We start from the raw sequence: 19,364 nt of genomic DNA, 5'->3' as shown, positions 1-19,364 counted from the left end.
TCTCCCCACACGTCCTTCCTCTTCGATGTCTCCCTTTTGACTGATTCCATTCAAACTCTATATAGACGGGAAAAGTTATTAGTGCAGCCGGTGAAAACTAGTTCTCAACAGGCCCGGAACTTAAGGCCCCGGCCTTACCTGGGCCCTCATCAAACCCTGTACACTCAAGACACTGCCCCCGCTGCCACCCTTAGATCTCCATATATGGTGCTGACTTGTTCTGTTCCGACATTCTATATGTTGATCTGACCTCATCAAAACGCTGTACACTCATGTGTTCCATTACTTTTCAGGTTTTCATAGTAATCTGCGACCTACAGTCGCAGTTATTACTAATTACTACATAATATTAAAGTACTGACAGACTGTCCTGCATCCACCATTAGCCTCAACCTCCTCCACAACAACAACGGCCATATAAAAAAAGAAGGGCTTCAGTACAGGGAGCCCTTTCCTTCTCAAAGCCTGGACATCTTGACAGTCTGGAGGCGCTTGACAATAACAGCCGCAGACATCGCAGCTCAGATGGACGATGGAATCTGGCACCAGACAGAGCTGCTGCCTGAAATCCACTGCTCCAACCTTATTTTCCACAGGTCGTCATGAGGAAAAAAAACGAATGAAACCACAGTAAATGTTACACCTTTCTCAAATCTTTCCACCTCTCTTGTTTTCTGTCTGTATGTTTTCCTGTCTCTGACTCCATTGATTGATTGATTGATTGAAATATTTATTAACAGTTTGTAGAATTACCGTACATTTCAAGCACAAACTCAATACAAAGAATGTTAACTGTGAGTGGACGACCCAATTAAGCATTACACTCCATCTATCTATATATCGTCGATGTCGGACAGAAACCTTGTATCTCCATATTTATTTATTTAAAAGAAAAATGCCATGATTTAATTCGCTATTTTAAACGTCATCATATGACAGTGTGATGCAAAAGAAGTGAAAATAGCTCACCGTTAGCGATAATGACATGCCCAAAAGAATTGATGCCAGGTTGAAAGTGGTTAAGCCTGTCTGTGTGTCCCATTGCTGTTCAGCCGATGGAACGGATTAACATTGGATCTCTATTGGAACTCTGGCTTTCTTCCATTTCCTGAAAAGCTATAAGGTTTTGGACATACAAGGTTTCCACCCGACAGCGGCGACATCCTTCCATCTGTCAGAGTGTCGAAACAGCACCGGATCCTGGCCAGATGCTGAAAACTACACTTCAGTATCCCCACTCAATGTTCGCTGTTAATAAGCTCCAATTTTTTTGGTCAGAAACCACTTGAATCTTTTCTATGCCATGATGACATCATAGCAGAGCAGGGGGGGGGGGGGGGGGGGGTTCCAGTCGATCTCAGTTGCTGAAATTTCAGGGATGATGGAAAAAATATGTCCTGTATTTCCTTCACCTCCTACTTTTTCATTTTGTTTCTTGGCTACTGTAAGGAAAGACTAGGTGGGTTCATGTGTACCATAGCCTAATAAGGCACCCACGTTGCAAAGGTTATGGGTTCCCCAGTGTAACTACTGTAAATGGGTAGTGTGTCCAGCAGTGGTGTGTAAAGTAACTACTGTAAGTACATACTTAAGTACAATTTTTAGTTATTTGTACTTTACTTGAGTATTTCCAATTTCCAATACTTTTACTTCTACTCCACTACATCTCAGAGGCAATTAACAATCTCACATTTACTCCAGTACATTTATTTGAAAACGTTAGTTACTAGTTACTTTTTAGATTTTGATTATTGTTACAAAACATTAACATTAACGAATTCAGCCCTATATGCATTTCAGCCATTTGAAAATAGCCGAGCCAACTTACTTTTGGTACTTTAAGTAAGTTTTGATACCAATACTTTGCATGTACTTTAACTCAAATACATTTTGAATTCCGGACTTTTACTTTTATTTCTATATTGCAGTATTGATACTTTTACTCAAGTACAAAATGTAGTACTTTTTCCACCACTGGTGTAACTAACTGGGTAGTGCGTGCCACTGACACCACAAGGGGTTGGGGCCATTCTCTGCGGAGCCGAGCGGAACACGACGCCACCAGGATTTTAGTTTTCCCAATTCATCACCAAACAGCGTGAAAAGTGAAGGATCATGGGTTTCTCATGCGTAGGGCAGACAGGAGGCTTAAAGGGATAGTTCAGATTTTTTTAACTTAAGTTGTATGAAATACTTGCCATTAATACAGTGGTTGCAACTGTATTAATTGATTGCCAGAGTCCCGTGGTGGGAGTTCTGTTTGGTGAAATATCAAGTTGTTCCGGTCATTTTGTGGGGGGCACTGGGGGCACAGAGACAATGCCCAGCCAAGATGTAGAGCCAATTTTCATCACTGAAGCTGATCACTGAAGTCTTAGCCTTAGTATAGCATGAAATCAACCAATATGAAGATATAAAAATGTTGATGTATTTTCAAGCATGTGACACGATGTGAGAAACCCAAAAACTGTGCACAGTGAAATCCACAGCGTTAATATATCCATTTGTAGCTAAACATGGGGTGTTGCAATGTAAATTTCTCCACCGGGTGTACTGGACCAAGGTTCGGTTAGCCAGGATTTATGATAGTGTTGATCCAACGTGCGATAGATGCCACCAGGCTCCAGCTAATCTTCTTCATATGTTTTGGACCTGTCCAGCCTTACAGTCTTTTTGGTCAGCTATATTTTATACTATTTCAGATGTGTTACAGTTTCCCATAGAGCCATCCCCTATTATTTCCCTATTTGGCGTCCTTCCTGATACTATCCCCCTGCCTAAATATCAATCTGACCTTGTCGCTTTTGTGACGCTTCTGGCAAGACGTCTTATTCTCATGCATTGGAAAAAAACATACCCTCCTTCACATTCCCGTTGGATATCTGACATACTGTATTTTTTTAAATTGGAAAAAATTAAATATACATTGCATGGCTCAATCTCCAAATTCAGTAAAACATGGCAGCCTTTTCTGTCTCATGTTGACCGCCTTAAACTTGTGCCCCCGATTGAACCTGAATAACTGTCGCCTGACTGTCCAACCTGTCTTGTCTGGATGATGTTTGTGACCATGATCTGCTACGTATATTGACTATATTGGAGTTTTTTTTTTTTTTTTAATATATATTTTTTATATATTGTTTTTATTGTTTTGTGTTTTGAATGTTCTTTGGTTGTCTTGATTTGGAGTTTGTGTTTTGTTGTGTGTGTTTTAGTTTTTGTATTTGTCACTCTGTTTTTATTTCTCAATTTACTTCGATATTTGTAAAAAAACAAAAATAAATAAACAGAACATTAAAAAATATATATATACAGTATATATATCCATTTGTAAAACTCTGAGTGTAAAAACATTACCAAATGGTTTCATTTGTAAATATTATTTTACTGTGCACATATACTGATCCCTTTCCAAGATTTAGAGGCCCTTCACACAATCCAATGCAATGTTTTATTGGTCAATCAGTTTAGCGTAGAACCAAAATACACAGGAATCGAACAGCCACTTGACGGCGGCAATTTTGTTATAGCATGATGTGCTTTTGTTGAAACTGCGTTAGATTGCGTGCAAGAGGCTTAGGGAGCATTTCCTTGTACAAGTATTATATTTTTAAAGGTTTGTGTGAGTAGTACATGAGTACCTGCACAGATAATGTGAATCGTATGCCGCGATAAAGTGACATACCGAATGTATCTTTTGCAACAAAGTCGATTTTTAGCCACGAATAAAAGCATCAACTATATGAATATTCTAACGTGAAATATTCATAGACACATTTTCACAGGGGACCCTGTGCTGTGGCAAATGCTAAGAACGTGTGTTCGCGAATATTTCTGATGCCACGACTACGTGGCACTAATATTGCCATTCCAAAAATGTCTCAGTAGGAATAGCCCCAATGCTACCACAGATCTAAGTTCCATTCCGTCTGGGGCCCACATGAGCGCAAATGTGTGCTGTTGTGGTACTGCCGTACTGGCACACTGAATGACATTTTCAAATTCTGTTATGACTACAAACTGCTTTGGCAGTATGCGTGAAAATGGTATAGTCTGATTATCAGACTCTGAAGCTTCCTGATCCTGATGCTACATCTATCATAGCATATCAAACGATTTTATACATTAAAATAAGATTTAACCCATTTAGACCTAGTTTAACTTATATGTTGTTTTACCTTAAATGCCGGCAGCGCCCTCGAGTGTCACATACACCTCTGTGTCTCATATACCAACATATATATATATTTTTTAAATAAGGGCTTAATTAGGGGTTTCATTTGGGGTTCCCTCGGGGGGGACATGTGTACAGTACAGTATAACTGACCTTGTGAAAAATAAGAAAAATCACCAAAAGTGGTGAAAATTCACGAGATCTTTTTTTTTGTTGTTGTCCAGATCTAGCACTATAAGGGAAGTCCTGGTGAATGTCAAGGTTTTGGAGCCGGTCCAGTGAACGTTGAAGCGCAGGACTTAGTGTGCAGTCCACAGGTTCATGCCAAACTGAGGCTGAGGATGCCAGAGCTACACAAACAGCAAATAGGCCTAATTTATAAACACGTTTGTTGTGACTTTATCCTACATTCCATCATGCAATCATTATTAGCCCATTCTGACCTGAGATCAGATTCTAAAAATGTCTATTACATCCTGACAGTTTCATTATTAACCCATTCTGACCTGAGATCAGATTCTAAAAGTGTCTTCGATTTTTCAAAAATAGCAGACCTATACAAGCTCGTATCGCGCCACTCGGTGGCGCGATATGAGCTTGTAGATCTGCTATTTTTCAATAGCTAAAGCATAACATGATGCCAACACCAAAATGGGTGCCCGGTCAGAATGGGTTAGTTACAAGCAACAGCAAAACAACATCTAACATGCAAGTACATGTAATGATATCATTATACTATAATGATAAGAAATCTGCCAATTATCCGTTATTATATTTAATGACATGAATTTGTTTTAGATTTTGATATATCAAAGGAACCTGATAAAAACAGCATAAACCAGTTGATCTTGGCATCAATATAAATGTTCCATATCATCACAGCTTCAGTCGGATACGAAAACATAAAAGTGTGTGTGTGTGTGTGTGTGTGTGTGTGTGTGTGTGTGTGTGTGTGTGTGTGTGTGTGTGTGTGTGTGTGTGTGTGTGTGTGTGTGTGTGTGTGTGTGTGTGCGTGCGTGCGTGCGTGCGTGCGTGCCGTGTGCACGTGCCTTTTATAAATGAGCTGCCAGTGAAGCTATTACAGTGGAATCTCTACCAATGGTCATGTGTAGAAAAATGTATCCAAATGGGCATTGACTATTAACTACTTTATTGTGTCAAGGACAAAAACGTTACCAAAGCAATGGCAGCTATTTCTTTTTTTTTTCTAGAAACATAACATAACTGTTCTTGTAATGAAATAATGTATTTTATGGAGGAAATCAGTTTAATACAGTCCCATTCTATTTAGAAATGCAAATAGCCTTAATAAATGTTCTTGTCAGTCAAAAGAGAAAATCTATTCATTTTACAAAATGGTAAAGTGGAAATTCTGAACTGGCATCCACGTGGTAAAGGTTTCCAATACCTTTCTGATACTCTCAGCCTGATGTTATGCCACTATGGGTCTACTCAGACATCGGGATGTTCTTACACGAGACACATGCTGTGTATTGAGACGCTGCAGATGGAACAATGAACACAGGCTGCGGACAAGGCTATTAAATTCCAGACAAGCCTTCACAAGGTGGAATGGAAAAAGAAGGTACAGCGAGCCGGGGTGCGGTAGGCAGAAAGAAAGAGACAGACAGAGAGAGACGGATAGACACACATAAGGCAGACCGACAGAAAGACATGGCTGCAGGCAGACAGATACAGAAAGAACGAGTGAAAGACAGACAGGACTTCAGAGTATGTACGGAGCAATGACTCAGTATTCCCTGGTTTCTCCTAACCACCCTGCCCCGCCCTTCTGCACCTCTCGGCTCCTCACACCCTGCCCCGCCTCAGCTGAGATACATTCCTGACCCGCCCCACATGCCCACTCTTGGATGTTATACGTCTGTAGCACACAGGCTCCCCATGTGATCAGGTTACTGAACATGTCCAGTGTAATTGCCCATGCAACCCGACGCTCTTGTCCGAGAGTGGCCCTGCACTGGACGTTGACTAGAGCAGTGGTTCGCGAAGTTGGGTCCGGGCAACCGCCAAAGTCCAAATGGAACAAACGGAACTAATTATTCCATATTTACCTTCTTGGAGTTATGGGGGTCCGTGCGTGGCCTAATGCATGCTATACTGGGTGTCCTTTACGTTGGACTTAAGTGGAGTAGAGAACTGCTGCAGTACAAGACTCTGGCCACAGCATTGCAGGGACTGAACTTGAGACCATTTGGCCCTTGCAAAAGCACTATACCTTATACTGCCTGTCACCTCTGAAATATGTGGGTATTATTTATTTTTAAGGGCTGTTGGTTGTTCTGCAATCTGGTGAACAATGACACGTTGATCTGTGCCTACATAGTCAAGTGTCTTACTATATACTCTATATACGATCCTAATCTATATCGAGCCACAGTGGGAAGCCAGTAGCCACAGAGTCTGTGACAGTCAAATGAGTTATTTTTGCTATTTCTTGAAGTGATACGGTAGCAGTGTTTCTGTTAGGCCTCAGGGCAAACAGAGTGACCCCCACCCAGCCCCAAAACATGATCACAAAAAAACGGATCCTATAGATCTCTAGAGGCGCGTGCAGCCGACTGCTGGAGTCGACCTTGGCAGGAGAAGCAGATGGTTCCACTCTCCTTCTCATCCGCTGTCCTGCCCTTCGTCTTTCATCATTCTCTCCGTCTCTATGTGCACTCTCTTTTACGTTTTCCACTCGCACCCAATCTCTCTCTCCCTCAACTTACAGTATTATTCTCGCCCCCTCTTTTTTTTCAACCTCACTCGCTCTCTCAATTTCTCGTACTCTTTCTTTGGCATGACAACTCTCTTTCATTCCCCCTCTCCCCCTCCATCTCTCCCTTCCCTTATTGTTTATTAGTCCATTTAATGACTCCATCGTTTGAAGTCTCCCTGGGCACTGAAAGACAAGCAAGTTTGTAGCGTTGTACTCTGGAAAGGAACTCAGCAGCACATTAAAAATGAGCTTTTGTGTTTGACCACCTATTCATTCTATTGAACCGATTATGGTCAAGAGAGTAACACAACCTCAAATATTAGCTGGTGGTTGAGTTATGCGGTCATAAAAATGAGGAAAGTGTGATCAGATGATCATTCCAGTGCCTCAGTGGTTACTGTATGTGGCCAACGTGCAATGCTTTTGCAATGTTTGAAACCATCTCCAATTTTTTGCGTCATCTTCATTTCATTTCTCCACTGTTATGCCTCATTTATACCTACATATGTGTGCGCCAGTAATTGCGTTTCCATCAACCTGTTTTTTTTGCTCATTTTAGATTGTGTGCATAAATCCCTGAATGGAAACAAAAACATCTTCTGAACAGTTTCAAATTCTTCTTCTTATTTATTTTTTTAAATAATGATGTATAGCAACAACTAATGAGACACAGAGGTAGCTCACGGATTATAACAATTCTAGGTTGTACCAGGTCTATATGGGTTAATGGTTAATCTTAATAAGATCATATCTCATCATAATACCTCCATGAATTAGTTTAATGTGCGCAACTTGCAGCTCCATTAATTAAAGTCTTGCACTTAATCAGACAAATCAGTTAAAAACTCGGGTTAACTTTGATCCAAATAAAGTCCATCAGTTTTGTATTTATTTTCAGTCAAGAACACTAAGGACCAAGGTAAACTGTGGGCAAGCCAAAGTTCTGTGTGTATCCTTACCTACAAATATGCCAGAATATTTCGGACTGTACCGGTGTTGAAATGAAAGCCGGCGCAAGTTCCGGGGTGTCACATTAAGATCATACGATCATGAGCAGCCACCTACTGCTATCTCCCAAAAATAAGTGTATGGCAACATGCATGAATACGCATTTAGTTTTCCTACTTTCTGAAAATGTGCTTAATATTTTTGAAACGTTATATGGAAACCCAGTTCCTGTGACGCACAACATTTGCTGATCTGCAAGCTCACAATGCACCGTGCCCGTGACGTGTTTTGAGCATGCAGATCTGCTATTTTTGGTGTGTAAAATATAGTGAGTATGAATCAGGTTTTACAACTATATTTTAGCTAATAAACCAGGAATGTTGTGAAGTTATTGATTTGTTTTTCTGCTTTGTGCTAGAAAGGAGTTGGAGTACATTACCTTGCATGGGGAACGCATGTTATTATACTGCATGGTAGGGATATCATTTATCATAATGTGTGGGGGTATATGTTTTTGTAACTCTGGCTAACTCGCAACAAATCATTCACCATAGCCTAGCAAAGCCTACACATCATTCTCCTTTAGTGTGCAAGACTGCAAGTGTCTGCAATTACATCCTTTGTATGCATAACATACTCAATCCCATCTCCAGAAATAAACCAGCAAGCCAGAGATGTTAAACAAATCAGAAAAACAGAAATAACGTGTTGTTCACTTACCCTCTGTCGTCGTGCCCCTGCCCTCCAGGGGGTCTCCGGTCCCGGAGGCGTAGCGTGCGCTGACAGAGAGCTCGTACTCTGTGCCTGGCTGCAGCTTCTTGAGGAGGGTCTCCGTGTGGTCCCCCTTCACCGACACCACCTTCCTCTCTCCGCCGGCCACGGGGCGGTACGTCACGCGGTATTGGAGCACGTTGCCGGGCGCTGCCTCCCACGCCAGCTTCATGGTGGAAACCGTCTCGTCAGAGACACGCAGGTCACGAGGAGAGCCCCTGGCTGGTACAGAGAGAGAGAGAGAGACACGCAGGTCACGAGGAGAGCCCCTGGGCGGACACAGAGAGAGAGACGGAGGTGAACATACTATACGTCATGTATAGATCTGATCAGATCAGTGTTTCCCAACCTGAGGTGCGGGGCCCCCGGTAGGGCAAAAAAGATCGCCCTACCAGGGGGCATGAGGCCTTGTCCGTTTTACTCTCTTTAATTTTCATCCCATGATTTTGCAACCCTTTTTTTCCCACCCAGTGTCAATTATCTAATGTAATCCTGGGCGCTACACTTCCTCTGCCAACCTGGGGGGGGGGGGGCAGCGGACTGACCTCATGCTTCCTTCTATGCATGAGGAGTCCAAGCTGCTTCTTTTCACCTGACAGGGGAGAGTTTAGTCGGCCGGACGTAGCGCGTGGAAGGAACACGTTATTCCGACCAGTTCCTTTCCCCTCCATCAGGCGCCCCGGCTGGCCAGAGGGAGGCAGTTTAGAGACCAGGATTACTGCATGTTTTTTGTGAGGGTACCTACCCTAGGGGACACGGGGAGAACATGCAAACTCCAAACAGAAAGGCCCTTTCGCCAACCCCGCCTCAGGTGTGGGCACTGATGACGCGGAGGAGGGAACACGCCCCCAGTGCCCACAGCGTCCCCAGCAGGAATCGAACCCAGGACCTTCTAGCTGTGAGGCGACAGCACTACCGACTTGACTGTGCCACCGTGCCCCCGCCTTGTCCGTTTTAAACATGTTCATAACTTACGCTTTTAAACCCCGTCTGCCTGTATGTTAATGTTTCCAGCTTCGCTCCAAGACCCAAAAAAAGGTTTGGGAAAAACGTAAGTACATTTGGTTTTGGTGCTTTGTCATGAGCAAACCTCAAAGTCATTGCTTTGCATCTATTCATAGTTTTAAGATATGGACACGGTAAACATTGTAATAGGAACAATATTGCGAGCCATATTGATTGAGGGGGATAAAAATCCATCTGAGGGTCAGATGTCCGTTCCGAGCCTAAGAGGCGAAAGCTGCAGGAAGTTTGGTTCTTTAAGCACTGCAAAAGAAGAAGTCCATTGTAATATAGGCTTATACAAATTGCTGTCTATAATTACAAAGTCTTTGAGTCTTAAAACCAAGTGACAACACCATTTCTGAATACAAGAAACACGATGACATACTGAAACAACTGGAAGAGATCAGCCTTGTTCCATATTTCTTCTCAGATCTTACACGCATGTTAAGGAAATAAAAATCAAATTTGAGATTTGTCTAAATGCATATTCTGTAACATCCTCAGGGAGTTTCAGGGAACAGAAAGAATGCCGTTGCTGTGGTGAACAGAAGTAACTTTTGTTTATTTCTGACAGCTTCCTTAGTGTTTTGGCTTGAAGCCTATAAACACCAGTGTCCTCCTCCACCAAGCAGAGTTTCACTCTCTGTTCCAACTTCCCAGCATGAGCTCTAGACATTAGTCAGCACACTGTTCTAGTTATTAAAGTAATAGTTCACCCAAAACCTTTTTTTAATCCATCTAATTATCTATCAATGACTCGTCCTATGAAGCCATTAATTGAGCTAATGGAGAAGTGAAGTTAATAAGAGGCCAATCTTAAGAGCCTTAAAAGCCTTCTCTTTGAACCTGGATCATCAGTAGGCCTTCCATTGATTACAGTTGTTTTGGAGTTTATATAGTTTAGCCTTGGCCTCCAAGTACTCCTGCGTCATCAAATTGGATGATTGACTCAGGAATGCGACAATAACAAAAAATAATCTCCATGACGAATTCAAGACTTCATGGGGTGAGCACATAGACTGTAAAAAATATGGACAAAGCGTTCCCCGGGTCTAACATGAACGTAAAATGAAGCCTGAAATTCCTTGCACTCTAATGCACTGTAAGTCGCCATCTTTCTTGATCCGTTTTGGTCCAGCTGGCCATTGGCTGGCCCAGACAACGAGGCGGGACTTCCCCCCTTCTTCTCCGTTGGTTTTTATTTTGACTCGAGTGGGTGGGGGATCCCGATCATAGACTGTAACGGTAGCCACGCCCCTCAGAACATACGCGACTTTATGGTCATTTATTTTATAAATGGGACCATAATTTTCCAAAAAGAATATTATGACATTAGAAATGAGACTTTAAACTATTGACTGGAAGCAGAAAGTATTCATGACCATGTTTATTAAGGTAATACAGTCTAGGTGAAGTTGGGCCCAAATACATGGGCCTCTATGGAGCTATGGGGATTTTTGGGTCCAGTCCAGCGCCACAACAGGCCATTATATGAACTTTCAGGAAGTCCCGATTTCAAAAGAGGCTTCACGAAATATCTGGCTGACTGCCCCCCTGGGTGAGCAATGGAAAATACGTATCTTTTGATTTGAACTATACATTTACTATTTACTAACTATTGATTATTTTCTCAGCGATTATTCAACTGATACATTTTTTGATTAATCACATAATAGAGAAGCCTGTAGATATGCTATTTTCAAATGTAAAATAATTACTGATCGATTATTGTATTTATTTTTAAATAATCAATGAAAATGATTACCGGTAGTTAACAGTTGCACCTGCATATGAGTGAGTCACTGTTTTTATTAACGCTATGTTTGTTATTGTCCTGTTGACACAACTCATCTCCACATTCGACCTGCAATGTCGCAGAAACGCTGACAAACATTTCCTCATAACGAGATAGTGATGAGATGATTTGAAAGTCCTTTATTTTGAGATTCTCGTTGATAGAAAACTAGGGGTAAAAGTATCAAAATGGATTGTATTTGGAAACAATGCAAGTGATGTCACTCTTTAGGCATAAGGTTTTTAGCGCCTGAGGCTCAACAGAAGATTAAGTGAGTTGTTCAATCTGCATGCTGCGATCCCACCCAGCAGGGTGTCTTCCACTGGCTCTCTCCAGAAAATCACAATGATAGAGTGGATAAAGCAAGGGGATTACCGGCTCAGGGAGGAGAAGATGGCTTTCCTTGTCTGCTCTTCTACACCATCTATCACTCTGGGTACATCTTGACCAATTTGCTTTTCCAGCTAAAATTTAACTAAATAATCCCCCTCCGCCCCCGTTTCCCTCGCTCGCAAGACAGAGGATTTCTCAGTTCTTCTGCTAAGTAAGGAAGAGTTTGTTTGTTTGTAAAATTCAGATTTTCATTCTTTTACAGTTCTGTATAAATGAAACCTAGAATTTCCATCCCAAATGATATTATATTATTCTTTTTAAAAGTCACACAAATTGTACGAGTCATATTTGTTTGTTAAAATAATAAGTGTGAAATAGCTCCATATTCTGATAGTTGATACAGAGTGTTTGTTAAGTAACAGGAGTCTCCCCGTCTCTCCAGCTCTTTAGTAAGCATAAAATGCATCGTCCAGATACCCATTTCATCCAATCGGGAGCGAGAACTCGAACAGGATACAGATTAAACATGTGAAATTGTAAGTGATCACACAAAGAAATGAAGCTGATAAATGGGTATAGTCTTTCTAATTGCCAGATGATTGGCCTGAAAATATAAATTATTTTTCTGTTAGAAAGTTAAAGAGACTGGGAGACTTCCCTTACTGAACAAACACTGTAGAAATGAGTAGCATCAGAATTAGGGATGTCCAGATACACTTTTTTCGCTTCCGATCCCGATAACCCATTCTGACCAGGCACCCATTTTGGTGTCGGCATCATGTTATGCTTTAGCTATTTAAAAATAGCAGATCTACAAGCTCATATCGCGCCACCGAGTGGCGCAATACGAGCTTGTAGGTCTGCTATTTTTGAAAAATCGAATAGCGACTGACATTTTTAGAATCTGATCTCAGGTCAGAATGGGATAACTCAATTTCTGCTTTAGCCGATACAAATAACCGAATACCGAATACATGCCCCAACATTGTATTTACCTGCCATAGTGTCAACCGCTTACCCCCGTGTCAGATCGGTGGTTAGACTGGCATAATCACAGATACCGATATGACCCGATATGACAAATAAGGGGCCGATCCGATACTTTTCCCGATACGGATACAGTATCGGGACATCTCTAATCAGACAAGTAAGACGCGCAAACGCGGGAAGCGAACGCAGCTCGTAAATGGCAATAACAACAATTAGAATAAATTACATACTTTTTTAAGGTTTTCTTTTTAAAGTTCTCTTTTTTGTGTTTTTTTAAGATTTTATTTTTAAGTTAAGTTTTTTGAAGTTAAGTGTTTTTAAAGTTTTTTTTAAGTTTTTATTTTTAAGTTAAGTTTTTTTAAGTTAAGTTTTTTCTTTTTCATTTTAAGTTAAGTTTTTTTTTATAAGTTAAGTTTTTTCTTTTTCATTTTAAGTTAAGTTTTTTTAAGTTAAGTTTTTTTTAAGTTAAGTTGTGTGTGTGTGTGTGTGTGTGTGAGTGCGTGCGTGTGTGTGTTTTGTGTGATACAGCTGCGCCCTCTGGTGGCGGGCGGGTGGGTGGTGTAACAGCGGGACAGACACACAGACACACAGACAGACAGACATGATCTGCAGGGTCTCATAGTTAGTGCTCACTGCGTTCACAAATATAGATGCTAGACCTTTCCTTTGTATTATCGCTCACCTTCTTTTGTGGTTCCGTCGACCTGCATCTCTGGCCCTGCTCCTGACCCGTACTCTGGGGTGACAGTGACGCGGTAGGTGGTCTTGGGGAACAGCTGGTTCAGAACGACGGTGGTGTCGGGACCGTCCGTGACCGTCTCCATCGCGGCACTGTCTCCCCTCACCGGCACGTAGGCCAGTCGGTACCGCAGCACGTCCCCCGCGGCCGGCATCCATGACACACGGAAGCTATCCATCGTCTCATCGGATACCTTCAGGCTACGCACTGGGCCTTGCTCTAAAATGAGAGCCGTATTATATTAATACCCCAGGGAGATGGTCTGGTTTCGTATTTGCACTGAGAGAATATTGAGAAACCTCTTTGTTGCAGTGTTGTATGCGGATAAAAATATGAAGAAATTAAGAAATGACATGATGCATTCGTGGCTGTTCCACTGCATTCTATCCCGTTTTCAGTCCAGATAGTTGAAAATACATGAAAGAAAAGCGCACACACAGACTGACCTTCCAGTGTCGTTTCATGACCAGTGACAGGAAAGCTGTCTCCTTTGTCATACTGGGCAATGATGTTGACTTCGTAGCGGGTGACCGGCGTCAGGTGGGGGAGGAGAATGGTGCGGGTGTCCCCGGGGATAGACATGGAAATGAAATGCCCGTCGGTGTCATCGACTGGCTTAAACTGGACCAGGTAGGACTCCACATTGGTGGCATCAATTTCCCACGAGGCCCTGAAGCTCCTGGATCCCACCTCGGAGAAGGACAGGGATTTTGGTGCGATCAGCCCTGGAGGGGAAAAGGCGAGGATTTTCAACATAGCTATTTGGCCCTTTGGCTTTGAGCTGTCAGGGTGAGTACTATGTTGCAAGTTACATTTAAGAAGATTTAAGCCCAATTTAACGCGAGTGCCAAATATATAGTCAGATTTCACCAGTGAAATACACAATACATTGGAGAATTAAAGCCTGAGTAAAATGGTTAATTAAAGAGATCTATGACCTATGAGTCCAAATTTGGGCAAGGTTTCAGTCAGATCCAAGCCCCCTTAATTCCCATTAAAAAATGATTACAATTAAAGTTATAATACGCATAAAAGATATGTGAATGTATGCAAATTTGCCTTGCCAGTGTGCATAAGACATATTTGCTGCTGATCAGTCAGTTTTTCGGGAATTAGAAATCACAATTCCAGACATTCAAAGACAATGATACATCATTGTCATGATGTATCCTTTAGATTTATTTTTGGTCGACATGGATGATTTTGTTTTATGTACAGTACACATGATGAGGTCTCTGCACAGACATGGATTTAATTATTATTATTATGGCCTTATTATGGCAAGGATAAATGTTTAATTGATTTATTTTTAAAAGTTGAATCCATGAAGATAATGCTGTTGCTGCAGCATCCAGTTATATCCAACAATGTACATGGGCATCCTGCCCCTGCCCGTCAGTTGCTGCACATGGGCACCGACATTCTCGCTCTCTCCTCCCTCTTTCCTATCTCCACTGTCCACTAAACAGAGAATCGGAGTAAAGTAAACCACAGATGTAGCCAGTGATTAGTGGCACCAATTGGGGTGAAAGGTTAGAAAGATTCCGTGGGACCTGGGCTAACAGTGTCCTTCAAAACACCACAGTAAAAGTGTAATAGGCTACTGGCATATCATCACGGCACCCCAGACAGTAACTACTCTTCATTCCTCCTCTATGGTTGTCCTTGTTTATTATACGAGGATTATTTCATAAGTCAATCTAGTGTGAGTCACACTTAGTGGAGTTCTGACTTAGCTGGATACCCGTCAGCAATGTAATTCAAAATGAGTAATGTGAGTAATGTGAGGCACTATATTGCACCAGATGTGGGACAAATAGAGAGAAGAAGTATAGTTGTGAGTGCCGGATGGGTTGGGTTTGCCACAAAAGGATCATGTAATGACTAACAGAAAGTTTAGACAAACAAACTAGTAGTTCGTTTGTATCAGAGACTTGCACCAGAGACTCAACTGATAATATTTTGAAGACAATTGACAATTTATCTGGCATCATCCGATGTGTCCTTCTATGGTAAACCACACCCATAATGTGGTACTGTGGGTGGGATTAAAATAAATGCTAATAATTATTTGCAACTACTACTCGACCCGTTTCTGATATTTCCACCTGTTGTGAGACCTCTCTCTGACCCTGAAAGATCAGAAGGCAGACATGTGTGCAACACATTGTGAAGAAGAGAAAAATGTCAAGCTTAAGAAGACAACTCTGAAAAAGTGACATGAACGTAATTGCATGCATGTGTGTGAGGTAGTATTATCAATTCTTGATTTGTTTTGGTGTGTGTGTGTGCGTGTGTGTGTGTGTGTGTGTGTGTGTGTGTGTGTGTGTGTGTGTGTGTGTGTGTGTGTGTGTGTGTTGTGTGTGTGTGTGTGTGTGTGTGTGTGTGTGTGTGTGTGTGTGTGTGTGTGTGTGTGTGTGTGTGTGTGCGTGCGTGTGCGTACGTGCGTGCGTGCGTGCGTGCATGTGTGTAGGGGGTCGGGGGGGGGGGGGGGGGGGGGGGGGAGTGAATATTTGACTGTGGAGATAAATGTGAGATTATTATGTACTAGCCTCTAATAAATGTTTTGGAAAAGAATATTCCAGCAGTGTAACCACTAACCGGTACTTGACAGAGATGTTCCAGTCCATGCCAAGTCCCAAGTCCTTTCATTCAAATCCAAGTCAAGACATGTCAAGTCCAGATTTTCTATTACCCAAGAGTCCCGATTAAGTTTCAAGTCAAAGCTCTGCCCATCCTCATAAGCAGATATCCACGCCAGTTTCGCATTGCCAAGTCAGTTACAGTACGTGCGCCACGGCACGGTCATTCCAAATGTTACAAAAATGAAGACTGTGTGCGAAGCAGTAGGCTAAACTAAGCATGTGATAGTAATACATGTTAAAGTTGCTAATTGAATGACATAGTTTTTGCTTTCAAATCTCTAGTCGAGTCTTAAACGATTAAGCAGTCAAGTTGCAAATAAATCAAATCTCTCCAAGTGACTTTGCAAGTACAGATTGTTGCACCTCGAGCCTGACTCAAGTCTAGTTCAGTTCTCAAGTCTACAGCTCTTGGCTATACAATGTACATGACACATTGTTTTTAGATTATGCTTACATAGTGCAAAGCAACTGTACAGAATTTGTATTAACATTATTACTCACGTCGTTTGTTGATGTTGCGGAGCTCCTGTTCAATCCTCAGGCAGATGGCCTGGGTCAATTCCTTGGATATCCTCTGGAACGCGTCGAAATCCTCAACAGTGTACACGTGGGTCTCCTTGGGGGCATTGGCAATGGACTCCAGCTCAGATCGTACAGCGTCCTTGACACCAACCGCAAAGATCTCCACGTCGGCATTCCTCAGCTTGGTGGCTGGCTCTTTAAATGCATCTGAGGATTTCCCATCGGTGATCAGGATCGTAACGCGAGGGACATTGGGTCGTGCCCCTCGGGTGGTCTGGAAGATCTTGTCCCTCACATACGTCATGGCCCTGCCCGTGTTCGTGGAGCCCCCTCGATACGGGAATGTCCGCACGGCTTTGACCACGGCATCGAGGTCGTGGTGGGTGTTCAGGTAGAACTCGGTGTGGGGGTCCCGACTGTACTGCACCAAGCTAATCTGGATCTTGTGTTCCCCGATGTCAAAGGTTTTCACCAGAACCTCCAGGAAAGCCCGCACTTTGGCAAAGTTGGCCAAACCAATGCTGTATGAGCCATCGACTAGGAGCACCACATCGGCCTGCACGTCCACACCAAGTGCACAATCTGGAATGAAATGGAATAGATTTTTGTGACATGGTCCTCCAAGAATCACTGATTTGTTCACACTCTGATGAGTGAATGACAAAGACACGTGTACGCTCGGAGACATAAATTAAATGTCATCATCATCCCATAATCACAGTACAGAGTGCCCACTGTAAATAATGTAAATAATGTAAATAAATTCAACCTTTAGAGATGTGACACTCACCCGTGCTCACTTTGACCGGTGCAGTCTTCTGCATAACCATGATGGGATCGCTGGGGGTCAGGCCTTTGAGGGCAAACAGGCTGATCTGGTACTCTGTTTCTGGAGCCAGGTCCCTAACCAGGGCCATGGTCTGTTTGTGGCCCGTGTACAGCTCCTGTTGTTTAATACCGGCCATCATAGGGACCATCTGCAGCTTGTATCCAGATATGTCATCTCCAATGGAAGGATCCCATACGATTCGCATGGACTTGGAGGCCACCTCGAGGACTTGGAGGTTTGCAGCTGGTTCAACGACTGTGAAAATCACAATGACAATCGCCTTATTTTCCAAATTGAATGTATTTACTGCTTTGGTGTAAAGGCATGTCTGCCGAAATAGCAGACAGAGATACACACATTACACAGTGTATACTGTCACAAGGCACTGACTGGGACAATAGGACACATGTGTTAACAGCCCAGTGCGAGATTTACTGATATATATATTTTTAATAACGAAGGTGATGCATTGTGAGCTGTCTCCCTATACAACACCGTCATGCGACAAAGCATAGTTCAGGCTGGACGGCTAAATAGTTAGATGGAAATGTTGCATGTTGGAACAGAAACAAACAAACCTTCCTCTCCACTGACAAGTGAGTTGAGTTGATCGTCGACACCAGCACACACTTGGGTAATGAGGTCTTTCTGGATCTTGCTAATCTGGTCAAAGTTAGCGACATTATAGATGTGTGTTCTGTATGGGGTGGAAGCCATAACCTTCATCTCTTCCTCATCTGCCGCTTTGATGCCTAAACAGGACAAGGACCAAAAAAAAGAGAAAGAAAAGTCACGTTACAGTACACAATCTCTCGTAAAAATTGTGAAATGTTCCATATAACCATTGCAGTCTTGATTTCCTGCCAAATTACAGGGGGGGGTTACTCATTCTTAAATGAATAGGCAACACCAGTAAATTTGAAGCGATCCTTGTTAAAGTCAATGGCAACATGTGAAAATGATTGTCAGAGCGTCAGAATTGAGCACCGTAAACGCTGGGTAAAAATGAGTTGATCTATAAAGACGTGAAATTAAACACTTCTTTTCCACGTTTGCAATTTAAGATTATCCAGCTGGATTCACTGCTGCTCACTGACTGAAGGTCACGTCTTCACTGTAATTCTTCTGTGGTTGGAAAATATGACAGCACGTGTGCTAAGAACAAAACCCATTTGATTCCACTCAAGACAAGTAGGTTTTTACAATCGTCTCGCCTTTCTTTGCTTATTGACTCCGTTACCAGAGTGGTTACTTATGAAGTAACTTAAAGCTGCAATCCGTGAGTTGCGTGTCTACTACTGTATTGTTTTAATTTTCATACTGCCCCCCTTTTAATTTGTTCTTGATCATGTTTTAGATTTTATTTAACATTGTGTTATTTTCTTTTGTTGATCTATTTTTTTTAATGTAAAGCTCTTTGGGCTGCATCTGATGCTATGAAAGTTGCTATACAAATAAAGTTTATTATTATTGAGGGGCGCTAGCCCCTCCTATATACAGGTTTAATGTTTGTCTTGTCTAGACAAACACGCCATTGACAATGGACAGAGTTTAATTTGTTTGTTTTGTATGTCATTGAGCAAATCGGCATATGCATGTTATGTATGTGATGATATCGCGATGATGTGAGATGATAAAGCGCCCCTCATTTCACACAGGTGTGATTTTTATTATTATATATTATTACTATGGATTCGAACCTGGGTACATTCTCTAATTGCGTAGACTACTTGTAAATTAAGTAATACAGATGTTTAACAATACTTTTACTCTTGAGAGCGTACAATGAAACCAAATGGACCTGTACGGGTCCATTTGGTTTCATCACTGCAGATCTATAACCTCGAACCCCCTCAGGGACCACTGGTGGTCCCCGGACCACTGGTTGAAA

At 42.1% G+C, this 19,364-nt stretch overlaps 1 protein-coding gene across 15 annotated transcripts in view; it reads right to left on the bottom strand.

The window, feature by feature from the left end:
- The window catches only part of col12a1b (collagen, type XII, alpha 1b), a 168,410-nt gene that overhangs the window by 135,350 nt on the left and 13,696 nt on the right, over positions 1–19,364 (bottom strand). For all 15 annotated transcript variants that reach the window (XM_083790291.1, XM_083790277.1, XM_083790278.1 and 12 more), the window contains exons 8-13: positions 18,052–18,225; positions 17,435–17,728; positions 16,624–17,226; positions 13,924–14,202; positions 13,421–13,696; positions 8,565–8,837 (exon numbers count right to left, since the gene is read on the bottom strand). In XM_083790291.1, coding sequence (XP_083646417.1) covers positions 8,565–8,837; positions 13,421–13,696; positions 13,924–14,202; positions 16,624–17,226; positions 17,435–17,728; positions 18,052–18,225 — 1,899 coding nt within the window. The remainder of the gene's footprint in view (positions 1–8,564; positions 8,838–13,420; positions 13,697–13,923; positions 14,203–16,623; positions 17,227–17,434; positions 17,729–18,051; positions 18,226–19,364) is intronic.

This window comes from Protomyctophum parallelum (genome assembly GCF_964188405.1).
Source record: "Protomyctophum parallelum genome assembly, chromosome: 19".
Classification (NCBI taxonomy): domain Eukaryota; kingdom Metazoa; phylum Chordata; class Actinopteri; order Myctophiformes; family Myctophidae; genus Protomyctophum; species Protomyctophum parallelum.
This window is presented reverse-complemented; position numbering and strand designations above follow the sequence as displayed.